The sequence below is a fragment of the Ornithodoros turicata genome, chromosome 3, assembly GCF_037126465.1.
Source record: "Ornithodoros turicata isolate Travis chromosome 3, ASM3712646v1, whole genome shotgun sequence".
NCBI lineage: Eukaryota > Metazoa > Arthropoda > Arachnida > Ixodida > Argasidae > Ornithodoros > Ornithodoros turicata.
The window spans coordinates 107,084,977-107,098,941 of NC_088203.1; the positions used below are offsets into that span (position 1 = coordinate 107,084,977).

Consider the following 13,965-nt stretch of genomic DNA (forward strand, 5'->3'; position numbering starts at 1 on the left):
GCAACGACCAATCGTTATTAGCAGTAGTCAGTCATGAAGTAGGACTAATGACTTACCACTGATTCTTGTAGGTGATGCTCTACCTATGGAGGCAGGAATGCCAGGTGAGTTTGTCCCATATTTGACCCAATGCTATCTTGTGGGATTTATATATGAGTATTGTATCTAAAACGCGGGGGAACAAATTACAAGTCTGAGGCTAGGTGTCATATTCTTGAGACAAAACACACTAGCAGAATGAACGCAGACTCAAAATTACTGGAAACAGCGGACAACACCAACTATTGTACTGCCTTTCTTTCATGGCTTTTCACACAGCTTCGGAAAGATGGCTGCAAGTTTGGGTTTGGATGTATGCTGTAGGGTCATAGATCATGGTCTTCAACACCATTTTCAGGAAACCCCAGTCCCTGACAGTATGGTACAAAACACTAAAGGCATTAGGTCCCCCGTGAAACAAATAGTTTACCACATTCCTCTGTCATGTCCAGGGGGGATAGGAGGTTCAAACCCCCTTGAAATCAAACCTTTGGTAATGCATTTGGGAGAGAGAAACAAGTGGGAAATCCTCCTCCCTCATGTAAATACCAACAGTACTATTAAATAAATGAGATAAAAGAAAGTTTGTCAGGCAACTGGTGACATTTATGAGGGCTTGTAAACTGCTCAGGTTCTTTCTAAAATGAGATCACATGATGGTAATCCTATGAGCTCTTGACATGCAAGCCAAATAAGATTAGGAGACTGTACATGATAATCAGCGTATGAGTGTGTGAAACGTTCACTACAGCATACCTAAGCGAATTGCATCCTATCTAATTTTCTTTTGGAAACACTTTCTGCAAAAATATTTAATATTTTGTCCCTCGAGGAAGCAGGGAGTCCTGTAATGCATGTCAAGTGACACTCTGTCATGCAACATTTATAGCTGTAATGTCCCGTGTCCCTTCATACTAATTCTGGGGAACTCTTTCTCAAAGCTTTTGCACCTCGGCTGCGACCCCAAGAAGAGCCCCAAGATGTTCCAGATACTGCAAAATCAGCTGTTGAAGTGAGATCACATTTTCCTGAGACGTGGCTCTGGGAACTGTACAGAGTTGACGGGTAAGCATGAGAGAACTGATGTTCTGAGGCTGGAACAACATAGAAGGGACAAATACATACAAAGCCTGTCTGTGCCAAAGTGTCTGTGTCAAAGCCTACATACAAAGCATGTCTGTGCTCACAAACTTAGAGGAAAGTGCTCTTGCACAGTTGACAGTTTCTGTTCTCCATTTTTTGCAGTTTTTGGCAGGTTTCCCGCTTTTTTTGTACAATTTCACTTTTACCATCTCATCAGAATTGGTTCTGTTTTAAAGAATTTGTGCCTGTTCAGTTATTTCGTGCCGTGAGACAGTCTTCTGATTATGCTACAGGAGAAGCGCGTTGTACTTTGTAGGAACGAAGCAGAAACACTCCAGCGACAACTTCCCCATACAGTGACCGAATGGGAAGCAAGTGCAGTGTGTTTGAGTGACACCTATGGGGTTGGAGCATCTCTGTCTCCCACTAGAGTGCGTGGTTTCCAACCTCTCTTCACCCAGCTCACCATGCCCTATTCGGCAGTTCGTGGTGAAGAGCTCAAGCTAGTTGTCTCCATTTTCAACTACTTTCCTCACATCTGTCTTCCTGTGAGTCTACTTTCCATTTTTTCTAGACAAGCCAGTTAAGTGTCACCATTTCTTGCTCGAGTCTACTACAAAGTAAGCGTGCAATTTGAAATACTAATAATACTAATCTGTCACGAGACAACTATATCATGAGCGACACCACAGTGGTTGGTCTGTGGATGATTAGATATATGCGAGTCACCTCTTGAAAAAAAACTAAAAGAATATTACTTGGCTGAATAACACTGAGACAGACTTCATTACACCAATATGTCGGCTATATTATAACTCGTACGACTCTTGTTCTTTGTATTGATTCTAATGCAACAGACACCATGCGAATTAGGTTAGGTCCGGTTAATTTGAGGTTAAATATATGCTAGGTACATGAACTGTACTTAGGGAGTGACTTTTTCGGGTTAAATGCCTTTCTCAGATTCGGGGCGTAAAAATCGGGCGCTATTTTTAAGTCTGTAATTCGGGGAGAAATCGGGCAATAATTTTGTCTTCGAGTGTTATCGGGTGTTTCTGTTTCTCCTCTTGTCTATTAAGTCGCTTCCTAATCTCTGTTTTTTTTTGTTTTTTTTTTTGCGGGATCTTGACCTCCCAGCGGTATTCCCCGAAGGCATAGACAGTGTTGACACACATGGGTGTATTTCTGGGAACGTAAGTGACCCATTCTTACATGTGTTACACGTGGCGACCTTTGTTCGTCTTCAGTGGAAACGCCACTTGAGGATTTCATAGTGACTGGAATGCGGGGAGAAATCGGGCTTAACCTGAATTGGTCGGATGTCAGTTCGGGGGGAAGAACCGGGCGGAATCGGGTTTAACCCGAAAAAGTCACTTCCTAACTGTACTGTGTACCATGAATACGTACATAAAAATATCTATTACCAGATCAACTGGTGTAGTGGCTAGGACGATCGCCTTCCATGCCGAAATTGGGAGGTGACACGGGTTCCAATCCTGTCACCGGCTGCGTTGTCCAAGGTTCTCCCTGGGTTTTCCAGCAGACTTCCCAGACAAATGTTGGGAGTTTCCCCTGAAGTCAGCCCAGGACACATACTGTCTCCCACTCCATCCTTCTGTCCTCTCTCAATGTCTGTACGGCGTTCATAGCCACACTTGCTTCGTGGTGCTAACGCGGAAAAAAATTATCTTGTACATGCTGTGTACTGAACGCACGTCCAATTTTCTTTATGTGTACACATTTTTATCATATTTGCAGTTTCTTGTTTCCTATTTTTTCTCACATTTCTTTTAATAATACATTTCATTCTGTTACTACATAACTATGTACAGTTGTACATTAACATGGACATCAACATGGGGCCCCACACTGACTTGTCCAGAAACCCTGACTGTATTTATGTACATATTACAATTTACAAACCAATAAGCAATTTTTAAAAAATTGTGAAAGCAAGGTTTGGCACGGTAAATGGTTCAAGATGCATTTTTCATGTAACAGAGTCACAGTGTGAACACTAAAACATTACTGCGAAGCAGTGATCCTGCATACAGCGAAGATATGGATGTAGTGAAATAAACTTGTTGTCCCATGTTTGGAAACCCCAACCACGAATTACTGATATAGCGAAGCTTTCTAGTGGTCCAACCAAGTTCACCATAAAGAACTTGTCCTCTAGTCAGTTTCAAAAGGCTGTCAGTTAGAAAAGTGGTGCACTTTGTGAACCTGCATATCTGGGTTTGCAGCTCAAAATAAGTCTCGAGGTCAACACAGAGGAGGTGCGTCTACTGACCAGAACCTCAGATGGCCTTTGTGTTTGTGGAGAAGAGAGCGCCACAGTCAGCTTTCGCATCGTGCCTATCCACCTGGGGTACACAAACCTTACAGTACATGCCCTGTCCCGTGAAGCCAATAAGAATCTCTGTCCAGAAAATGCCACGGTCGACTACCGTCGTGCCCATGACAGCGTGCAGCGTACGCTTCTGGTCAAGGTGAGGCATTTTTACGAGCTCAAGCAGTTCGTATAGGACACACAGATGATTTTCTATGCAATGTCAAAAATAACAAAGACGGTTAAGAGCATCAACTGTTTACGATATACACATTAAAAACGAGACTTTCGTGCGGTAGGCTGCACTTGTTCAGGTTTGAGGACCTGTTACAAGTGGTGAAGTGTATATAAAAAAGGTCACATGGTACAAGAGAAAAGGGTGAGGGGAGGGGTGTATTGCATTTGTTTGTATTTCTCTTCCCCTCACCCTTTTCTCTTGTACAATGTGACTTTTTTTATATACCCTTCACCACTTGTAACAGGTCCTCAAACCTGAACAAGTGCAGCCTACCGCATGAAAGTCTCGTTTTTAATGTGTATATCGTAAACAGTTGATGCTCTTAACAGTCCTTGTTACTTTTTATTCCGCATCGCCGGAAACTTGCACATTGTTTTTTTTTCACGTTCTATGCAATGCATGGAAAATCATTTGAAAAAATTTTGTAGCTTTGTTACTAGTACTCACTACTGGGATTCCTATGCCTTCCATGTAGTGTGCATGGGGGATGTGTTTGGGTGGCAGCAGAACTTCCCTTACCCCTTTGACATATAGGACGTACTGCAAAGCTCGTTGTGCTCACAGTCCCTCAGTCATGCCGTTCTGTTTTTGCTCTTTCAGGCAGAAGGGCTAGAAAAAGAATATTCAATGTCCAAGTATCTGTGCATTAACGGTAAGTGAAGCATTCTTAATAACATACTTTCAATAAAGTAATGAACGTGATATCTCAGTTGAAAAGGCATCCCCACAGAATCTCTTTCTTACTGTTGAGAAGTACGGCAAGACAACCTATGAGAGCAGATCCGCAAGTTCTCGGCCCGACCCAGAAGGAGATGAACGATCTAACGTTACTTTTCAACGTAGTCCCCACCAATGTCCACTAATTTCTGGATACTGTATAAGTAGTAATTTTCGCGAGGACCTATTTTTCGCGAAATTCGCGAACGCTCTTTTTTCGCGAATTTAAAGTCCCGCGAAATATTCGAACCAATGACAGAAAAATACTGTACGTGAAAGAAATATGTAAGAAATTTGACCCAGGACGCTGAGGCAACTTATGTATACAGAGTTTCTTACGCTGTTACACTGCATTGCCTCGCAAAGTATTCAGTTTGCCGCTGCAACTGGAGACTGTAGTCCCGCCTTGACGTACGAATCCCATGCGGATGTAAGCCTCCCGTGATTCTGGTTCCTTGTAAGCCTGGATCATCCAGCAAGCGCGTATGCACTCTGCCACGCGTATAGACCTTTGGAAAAGTTGTCGCATCACTACCAAGTGCCAATCGCACCTGCTTGGTGCGATGACAGGAATGACGGGAGACAGGGCAATTGGGCAATGGCACAGATACGAGCCGAGTAGGACCCCCTAATCGCATCCCTTGCAGTCAGAAGTGCTCAAAGGGAAGACAAATTGAACGAGTTACCCAGTTGTGATACCTTTTATTAGCTTCTTCCAGGAAGCTCAAGGTGGATGGCCCCTAAGATGCGAAAATACTCCAAAAGCCGGGAGATGACATAACGAAAGAAAGAGAGGACTCCGACTTAACGTAACAAATAACAACTTTAAGCAGACGTTTCGCCTGTCATACGACGGGCATCATCAGTGCAAGACTGAGCGGGAGAGCCAACAACCAGTCGCTACTTAAGGAGGTGACAGGAGGTTCCCGAACAATACTGTCACCTCCTTAAGTAGCGACTGGTTGTTGGCTCTCCCGCTCAGTCTTGCACTGATGATGCCCGTCGTATGACAGGCGAAACGTCTGCTTAAAGTTGTTATTTGTTACGTTAAGTCGGAGTCCTCTCTTTCTTTCGTTGGCCCCTAAGATGCAGGGTGGATGCAGCGCGGTACCGCGAATTTAAGGTTCCGCGAATAATTGCCTGATGCTGGCTTCTCACAAATTTGCGAATTATTGAGCTCGCGAATTTAAGCACTTATACAGTATATCGGCTCGTCACTTCACATTATGTTGGGTCCTTGTGTGGGACTTGTCACCTGCAAGCCATTCCATATTCAAGCCACTGTCCACATTCAGAAATAATGTATACAGGTCACAGACCTCTTCGCTGCCTGTCTGTTTTCACCAGTATTTCAACTGTGTAACGTCATCAGTGCACAATCTATGTGGCTGGCCACACTAACATTTCCGCATTCCTTACTTGCACATAAAACATTTGGCCTAACGACGTTCTAGTGCCTGGATCCTTGTGGTAAAAAAAAGATTGGCCCTCCAAAAAATGTGTTATCAATGACACTCAGGAGGTGGACAGAATACATCTCCTTTTTCATCTTGAGGAACAGACAGAAGTCGATGGAGCAAGGTATGACCATCACCACACATTGTCCTGAGGGAACAAGATTTCGCTTTCATTTGGATGTGATGGCAACTGGATCAGGGTTACACAGTAGCAATGAGCAGCATGCTCTCCAAAATCCCAGAAAACCATGGCCTTCAGCTTGCTTGGGGAGGAAGGGGGCTTCCATTTGTTTGGACATTGTTTGATGCTAAGGTTGGAAAGTGGTGGACCCAGTTTTAGTCCACAGTCACAGCTGGGGATTGTCCCTGGATGTGGTGTAGTGCATTCTGTAGATCTCATGGAAATCGCAGGAAAACAGCACGCTATTTTTGGTGGTACCGATCTAAAGAGTGGTCCTCATTTGAAGACTGCCTACTATGTCCTATGATAAAGTTTTCTGTCCACGTGTGTACTCCTTCTGTGTCGGGCCAAGAACTTACAGGATGCCCCTTGTATGTGCCCACATAAAGCACACTAAAAATAATTTCAGAACTGACATTATTCGATCTAAAATGATTGTTTCAACATTGTTGAACACCAGCGCAATAACGTGAGAATGTGTATTTTATTAAGAATCGTAGGGCACTTGAAATGATGTCACTCTTCTCTGCAAATGAGACTTACTCAAAGATTTGTTACAGAAGACGATGACGATCTAAAGGCCCAAACATTTTTTTTGGTACCTCCGTCTGATATTGTTAATGATTCAGCGAGGGCTTTCTTCTCAGCTTCAGGTACTCTGTCTTTCTTTCTTTGTTTGTGTTGGACTCAACTGATACATCACTGTGACAACGTTGCACAGTAACTGAAATATCTCTCATCAGGTGATATAATTTCATCAACACTGGCTGGTTTGGAGAAATTGGTTCGTCTTCCCGTTGGTTGTGGGGAACAGAACCTCATTTTATTGGCACCCAATGTGTTTGTCCTCGACTACCTGACCTCTACTAGGCAGTTGAAACCTCAACTCAAGAAACGCCTCGTACACAATATCTTAACAGGTACTATAACGTCCTACACACTCAGTGTGAAAAGTGTACCCTTCTCATTTATATAAAACATGGCTGAAACTTGCCACACATTTAGACAGTTATCCCTCTTCTATGTCTAGAATATAATTCGGAATATTTTTAGCAGAGTTAAAGTGTCCACACTACCGCGAAAATGTTCTTTTGAACTTGTATTCCCTCAAGCGACACACATTGCAGGTAGTAGATTCATTCTTTCCTGCTGCTTGCATTGTGTGTAAAAATGATGAACCCCTGCCCTTTAAAGGTGAAATTCCCCAATCCACTAACTTTTCGGTTTTGGCTGTGGCAGGTTGCACAGGCAACAATAAATGTTGTTGTATATAAAAACAATGACCATAGCTGTGGTGCCCTCGCTTTCAAAACCTCTCAGCCCCTACAGGCCGGTTGTAAGAGAATGAGTGAGGATGACATCCGTGACAGAATAAGATGGCCTCGGAGGTCATGCCCTTCCATACAAGTCTAATTGATGATGACGACGATTCGGGTTTTGGGGCACTTTTGTAAATTGAACTGCACAGTGAAAATATTCGGAGTAACCCTAAATGTAATTTCACTACTGCTTCCATGCTCTTTTCGGAATCCTTATTACCATGTCAAGAATAAGATTGAAATGTTCGCTCTCCAATTGCTTAGGTTCAGTAAAAGCCCGCGTACTAGGTGGTACCACTAATGCCGATATTCCTCTAGGCTACCAGCGCGAGTTGAATTATCGTCATCCTGAAGGAGGCTACAGTGCATTTGGCGAGATGGACCCAGAGCCCAGCCTGTGGCTCACTGCATTTGTGGTTCGAACCTTCGGAGGAGCGCGCCACTTTGTCACCATCGACCAAGAAGATTTTGACAGTACCGTGTCCTGGCTATTAAAGCAACAGTACGAGAATGGATGCTTTCCTTCAATGGGGACTGTACTTAATTCCAAACTTAAGGTCAGCCACTTCCTATTATGTTCCTCTTCAGCTTACTGCTTAACAGTAAACACTGTTTAACTGCATTCTTTGCTCTTCAGATCAGGGATGAGTAGGTTACAGGCATCATAAAAGAGCAGGCTAAAAATACAAGGTGTACAAAATTCTTTTTTTTTCCCACCTCCTGCAATGTCTAACACAGCATAAAGTCTCCTTCCCTGCTTGGATTTGAGGGACAAAAAGATGAAAGCCTCGATATTTCTGGTTATTAGCATGTAGTACAACTTGGGACAAAAGTTTACGGAACACCCAGGGTGTCACATTGTCACACACACGGGGTGTCACTCTGTACACTGAGCAAACGTGAAGAATGTTTCCCCAGTCTATCACTGTTCTACTCGAACAGGGCGGCCTTAAAGAAAAGTCTTTGGTTCCGCTGACTGCATATGTGCTGATATCCCTCTTGGAAGCTGGAAGTGATGCGCCAGCATCCTATGCAAGCGGCACCACCTGTCTGCTTGCCGAACAGCCTAGTGACAGTTATACTCTTGCTCTATCTACGTACGCCCTGGCTCTACTAAAACATCCCAAAGCCTCTGAGCATCTGGATGCATTGGAGAGCAAGGCTACAATCACTGGTATGTCGGTTTCCCTTTCTCATAATGCACATGTTGACAGATCTACTCTGTTAGCACTGTGGACAGATCTATTGCACCAAGTGGAATTCCTTCTGAAAAGGAATTTCAATCATGCTTTGTTGGTGGAGTCTCTGGACATGTTTCGAGGGAGGGAACAAACACGATCTGCTAAATTATAATGACCATATCGTGGCACCCCTTCCCAGCGCCGCATCTGGAACCTAGCGGTGGCGCTACTTATTGTCCCAGTTATTGCTTCCTCAACATCTACAATACTTTGTACTTCAGCTTACCTTCTTCTTCTTCTGTACAAACGGTGGATATTCCACGGAAGATGTTTCATTCTGAGGTTGATTATCAACATCATTCTAGCGTTTTCATAGGAGCTATTGCTGTCGTCTGCTACGGCAGACGACACGTGCGTACAGTCATACGCACGCTTCTGCGCGTTCAGAATTCAAATTTCCGCCGTCCAATCGCGATGCAGGTCGCGCGTGCCGAAGAGTAGTGCCCCCTAACGGATCGTGCGGACGGGCTCCTCATAGTGGTTGCCGATTATGACACGGTCGTTATAATCTAGTAGGTCGTGGCAACAAAGCCTTTTCTGAAAGGCAACAGTGTTAACAGCAGCGGGTAAATACGGCCAAGAATGAAGATAGCTGTTGCATTGGCTAATTCCAGAGGACAAGATGCACTGGCAGGAGGGCAACGAGTCCATTGGCACTGCCATAGAAACAGCAGGTTACGTCATTCTGGCAACATTGAAGGCCTACGGTGTATCTGCTGTCAACAGGCTCTTGCCGGTCGTTCGATGGGTCCTTGAACAGCGGAACCCCAATGGAGGATTTATTTCCACTCAGGTAAATAAAAGCTTGCGCTCATGATAGAAGGAAGGGTTCTACTTAAAGTGCTACTATGGATTAAAAAATGAGGAATTCCTTTGGTAGGTGTCACCATTTGAAAGTTGGCTTCGCCTAACACTTCCAAGTATTGTGGGCAAGCCCACTTCAAGGAATGCTGAGCGATGCTTAACTCTTTGTTTCTTCGCTGTTTACCGTGCTTTCTGCTGATCTTTTAACCGTTTTTCGTACGAAACCAGTGTATTCTTTTGATTGGCGTTGCCATTCTGCAAGGTGTCTTCACCTCATTATTGAAACAGATTTTGAGGTGCAAGAGAAGCTGTCATGGCCCCATTAATCTAACTTATCGCTAACCTAACCAAGTCGATGATGCCGTAGGTTAGTTTAGTGAAGTTAAGTTAGATTAATAGGGTCGTGGCAGTTTGCCTTGCCCTCAAATCCGCCTCGATAATGAGGGTGGGAGGGAGATTCAAGCTGCCACAGCCGCGCAGGAATGCCAAAAATGATATTTGTTTTAGTTTGTACCATCAATCAACCCTGCTCAAAGACACAGTCTTCAAAATGTATAAGTGCTGTCACTGAACATTATGCAATACTACGAATTTTTCCTGCGAAACACAATAGTTTCGGGGTATGTTTCACAGCAACAGCCTCTCCTTTCTGCCCCACATGAGAAAGCACCTGTGGTGAGGAGATGGAAATCAACCTTTGAGGAGCAATGTTGCCAGATGTGTGGCAGGTCGCATACCCTTATAACGTTACGCTGCTCAAAACTGGAAATTAATTTTATGGCACTTCCGCGTCACATATTGAGGAATAATATTTTGAGAAAAAGGATCGCAATGGCATAAGCTGGGCAGGATAAATATCACAACCCCTATAGGTGTGCAGGCGAAATAAATATGTACGATGGCCACTTATTGTGAGTATTTTTCAACCGCAGGACACTGTGGTAGCACTGCAGGCACTATCGGAGTATGCCAAGCTTGTGACATCGACCCCAAAGAACCTGTCCCTACAGGCAAAAACGGAAAATGGCTTCAATGCCAGACTGGGTATTGAAAGGGATAACCGTCTTCTGCAGCAAGAGGTTAAGCTGCCTCAACCCCCCTTGGAACTAGTCATCGAGGCGTCCGGCACAGGCTGCGCCTTTATACAGGTACATTGTCCTAAACAGTGTTTAACACCTTTGACATATGCTTTCCTCGTTACAGTCAACACTGAGATATAACGTTCTGTCAATGAGAAACTCTTCACAATTCGACCTCTCTCTGTCGATCTCCGATGCTGACTGTAGTCGACCAAAACTTACAGTGTGTGGCTGGTAAGTGTTAATTTCACTAATTTCGGTTTCTATGAGAGAGACATTAAAAGAAAGAAAGAAAGATAAAAAAATGTACAAATGGCGACGCACCTAATTATTTCGAATTGGGGAGCTTTTGATCAGTACAATAACAGCCGTGTTTACCAAGGCTGTGCAAGTATTTGTATTTTTCAAAATGATGCAAATAATTGTGTAGCCGAGTATACTGAATTCTGAACCAGGTACAGTAGAAGGCTTACATGGGGTGTTCTTTCCCTAACTGGATCCGCAACAGATTTAAAAGAAAAAAAGTAATGAGTAATGAGTAAAAGTAATGATGACTAATTACTTCAAATTCATTAATTAATGCTCTAATTAGAGGGAAAAGTGAGACAGGGCAATCCATTGTCTTTTTTAATACGCTGAAATATTCATCGATATATTCGTCGGTGGATGAATGATCCAAGCATCCATCCGTGGTGCAAGGCATATTTAAAAGTTTTGATACATCAAAATTGTGCACATTCTTTCCATCTACCCAATCTTCCTTTTGATGAAAGAAGCTGTGCGTCCATGTGTTTGCCTAGGTTGGTGTTTGGTGATTTTGGTGTAGTAATGAACTTCAATGGAAAGCTGCATTTGACGTGTCTAGCAGTGCTTTTGTTTACTAGTATTCCGTGTCTTGCGGCGTTGAATGTATCCTGGTGTAAGAATGCATAATTTCTACTGCATATGTGTAGTCGCTGGAACGCTAGCAAAGTTTGGGAATTCTTTGGACGAAGCAAAAGTGTGGCGGGCTTCTTCAGATGCCATGGCTGATTCGCAGCTACACCTGTGAATCGCACGGTTGCGTTTCTGCTTCGTTTTCTCTGTTCCTACATAAGTATTCAATTCACTTGTATAATTATTTGCTTTGTATTTGCTTCAGATATATGACTACAGTCGCCGACCGATTTTTCGGACCCCGATTTTTCGGACATGCTCGATTATTCGGACTCGTTCGCGGAACGGCCGCGGGTCCCATAGAGGTGATGTATAAGAACGTCCAAAATTTCGGACGCCGTGCAGCTCCGTCGCTCGATATTTCGGACTCTGTTTGCCCAACCCGCGAACTTCTCTCATGGGGTGACGGAAAACATTGGTATCATCTGAAATTCGTATCAAAAGAAATTAATCAACTAAAATATTGAGGCAAAAAAATAGGCAGTGATGATTATTGATTTCCCATTCCTCTGAGTAGAAGAGGTATGTCGTAGCGCTTTTGCGTCTTCGTTTTTGGCCAACTGCCCAGCACGTGCTGTCCGCCCGCGAGTCGTGCGACAGCGCTGTAAAGCGAGCTTCACCTAAAGCACGCATGCGTTAGGTGAAGCCGACTTGCGGACTTATGGCGGCGGTGCCTCTGTCAGTGTACTTACAGTGACGAAATGTCGCTTCGGGAAATAGAAGCTGATGTTATCAGGCAGAGCTGGAAGCGTGTTAGGAAAGCATCGACAAATTTTTCCAGCCTACTGGAACTTAGTAAAGTCTATTTTGAAGCTAGATTCGTTTTTTCGGACTGCTCGATTATTCAGACTCTTGTGCGATCCCCGCCGAGTCCGAAAAATCGGACGGCGACTGTATTCACTTGGGTTTTAAAATGACTATTTGCACAGCCCAAATGCTTACTTTTTTTGTGTGGACAACATAGACTGGAGAACTTGGTGTTAAACATACTCCTGGAGGCTTATTAAATGTCGCCCATCATTTTAAAAGGTATTTGATCCCGCAAGGATTATCCGGAATGGTTATCGTTGAAGCTGACCTTGTCTCTGGTTACACTGCAGACACCAAAAGCCTGGACGACGTAAGTTGGAAAGATTCGTTTCCATTAATATGCTTCGGACAAGCGCTACAATGTTAGAACTACAGTGATGTGGCTGAAGCCTTTGGTCATTAGGGTATTTCCAATATAGTTTCAAGTTCTTTTGTTTAACTACGAAGCTCCAGGTGTTTTAATGCAGCCCTACAGTGCCAGTCCCTACCATCCATTTTTATGAAGCTCACACTGGGGACGACTTGCAGGATAAGGTTTGTTCATTGCTGACAACAATGCATAGATTAAGAAATGCTCCAGTGTCATTATCACTGCAGGTGACGTATGAACCATTATTTGAACTGGTACCGATATATTTTTTAATCGTTCAGTTCCAGTTCAGCTCCAAGATGGTGCCAATAGTTTTAGTTCGGTCCAGTTCCGGTTCGGCTAAAAATAACGGTTATTAACGGTTTTCGGTTCGGATTCTGGTTCAGTTCAACTCTCTGCATAAGGGTAAAGAAATTAGTGAAGGCGAAGGATGGCCTACTGGCCGTGTTTGTGCAACGAATGTACTCCGATGTGAGGCGACCGCTCAACTGTAAGGTGGAAGCTGAACACCACACCCCTCAGAAACATGGAAGATATTTGATTCCGAGCGAAAGTTTCACGAATGAGGACCCAAACCCTTCCCGAAACCAGCACAACCTTCCATGAAAGAAAAGAAGACTAAAGCTCTCGCACCTGGCCATACAAAAATATGGTAAAACATGCACTTTGCATGCAATTTCATTCAAAATGTGCCATAACATGCCAAACATGCATTTATATGCACCACCTTCTAACTGATCCCAAACTAGGCCAAAAGCATTCTTTCATCTTCCAGATACGAGACCATATTGAGGAAAGAACGTGCGCTTGCGTGAAAATCAATTTTTCTAGTGATTACATTCACATTAAATGTTGCGACTGCTTGTGCCACTGCCAGTGTTGGATGGTTCAGCTCCATTGCAGTGTTCTTACACACACTAGCGGCTGGTGATAGCTGAACTAGGCTTGCACTGGAGTCTCGCACCTCCAAGCATGCATGAAAATACACTTCACACCTACTGGGGTAAATCATTTAACCCGAAAACTGAAATATACCCTCTTTCAAGGCGCATGAAGGTTCTTAACGCACAATTGGAGAAATTCTGGGATCGCCACGAAAAAAAGAAAAGAAACAAAGAAGGCACTAAAAGTTGCCACTTCCATGAGAATGGATTCAAGTTTTGTTTTATAGGTATATTACATACTTAACTAGTCACTTCACTGGTAACTTGACGTCAAGAGGTATGGACCTTGGCCATAAGGTGGACAAAGGACATGACATAGCTTGCGTTAACTGTTGAGTTTGAGTGTAGAAAATGTGTTAATAATGTGTATAGAAAATTAATTGTGTCATCCCAGTCAACCTACGATTCAGGCACA

General features: G+C 43.6%; 1 protein-coding gene across 3 annotated transcripts in view; it reads left to right on the forward strand.

Moving 5' to 3' along the window:
• The window catches only part of LOC135389142 (pregnancy zone protein-like), a 38,112-nt gene that overhangs the window by 20,657 nt on the left and 3,490 nt on the right, over positions 1–13,965 (forward strand). For 2 of the 3 annotated variants that reach the window (XM_064619156.1, XM_064619158.1), the window contains exons 19-31: positions 72–104; positions 981–1,104; positions 1,439–1,670; positions 3,369–3,614; positions 4,293–4,344; positions 6,608–6,700; positions 6,791–6,967; positions 7,685–7,923; positions 8,309–8,540; positions 9,222–9,400; positions 10,344–10,559; positions 10,615–10,724; positions 12,456–12,546. In XM_064619156.1, the coding sequence (XP_064475226.1) occupies positions 72–104; positions 981–1,104; positions 1,439–1,670; positions 3,369–3,614; positions 4,293–4,344; positions 6,608–6,700; positions 6,791–6,967; positions 7,685–7,923; positions 8,309–8,540; positions 9,222–9,400; positions 10,344–10,559; positions 10,615–10,724; positions 12,456–12,546 (2,024 nt within the window). The remainder of the gene's footprint in view (positions 1–71; positions 105–980; positions 1,105–1,438; positions 1,671–3,368; positions 3,615–4,292; positions 4,345–6,607; positions 6,701–6,790; positions 6,968–7,684; positions 7,924–8,308; positions 8,541–9,221; positions 9,401–10,343; positions 10,560–10,614; positions 10,725–12,455; positions 12,547–13,965) is intronic. The other variant, XM_064619157.1, reaches the window with a different exon arrangement.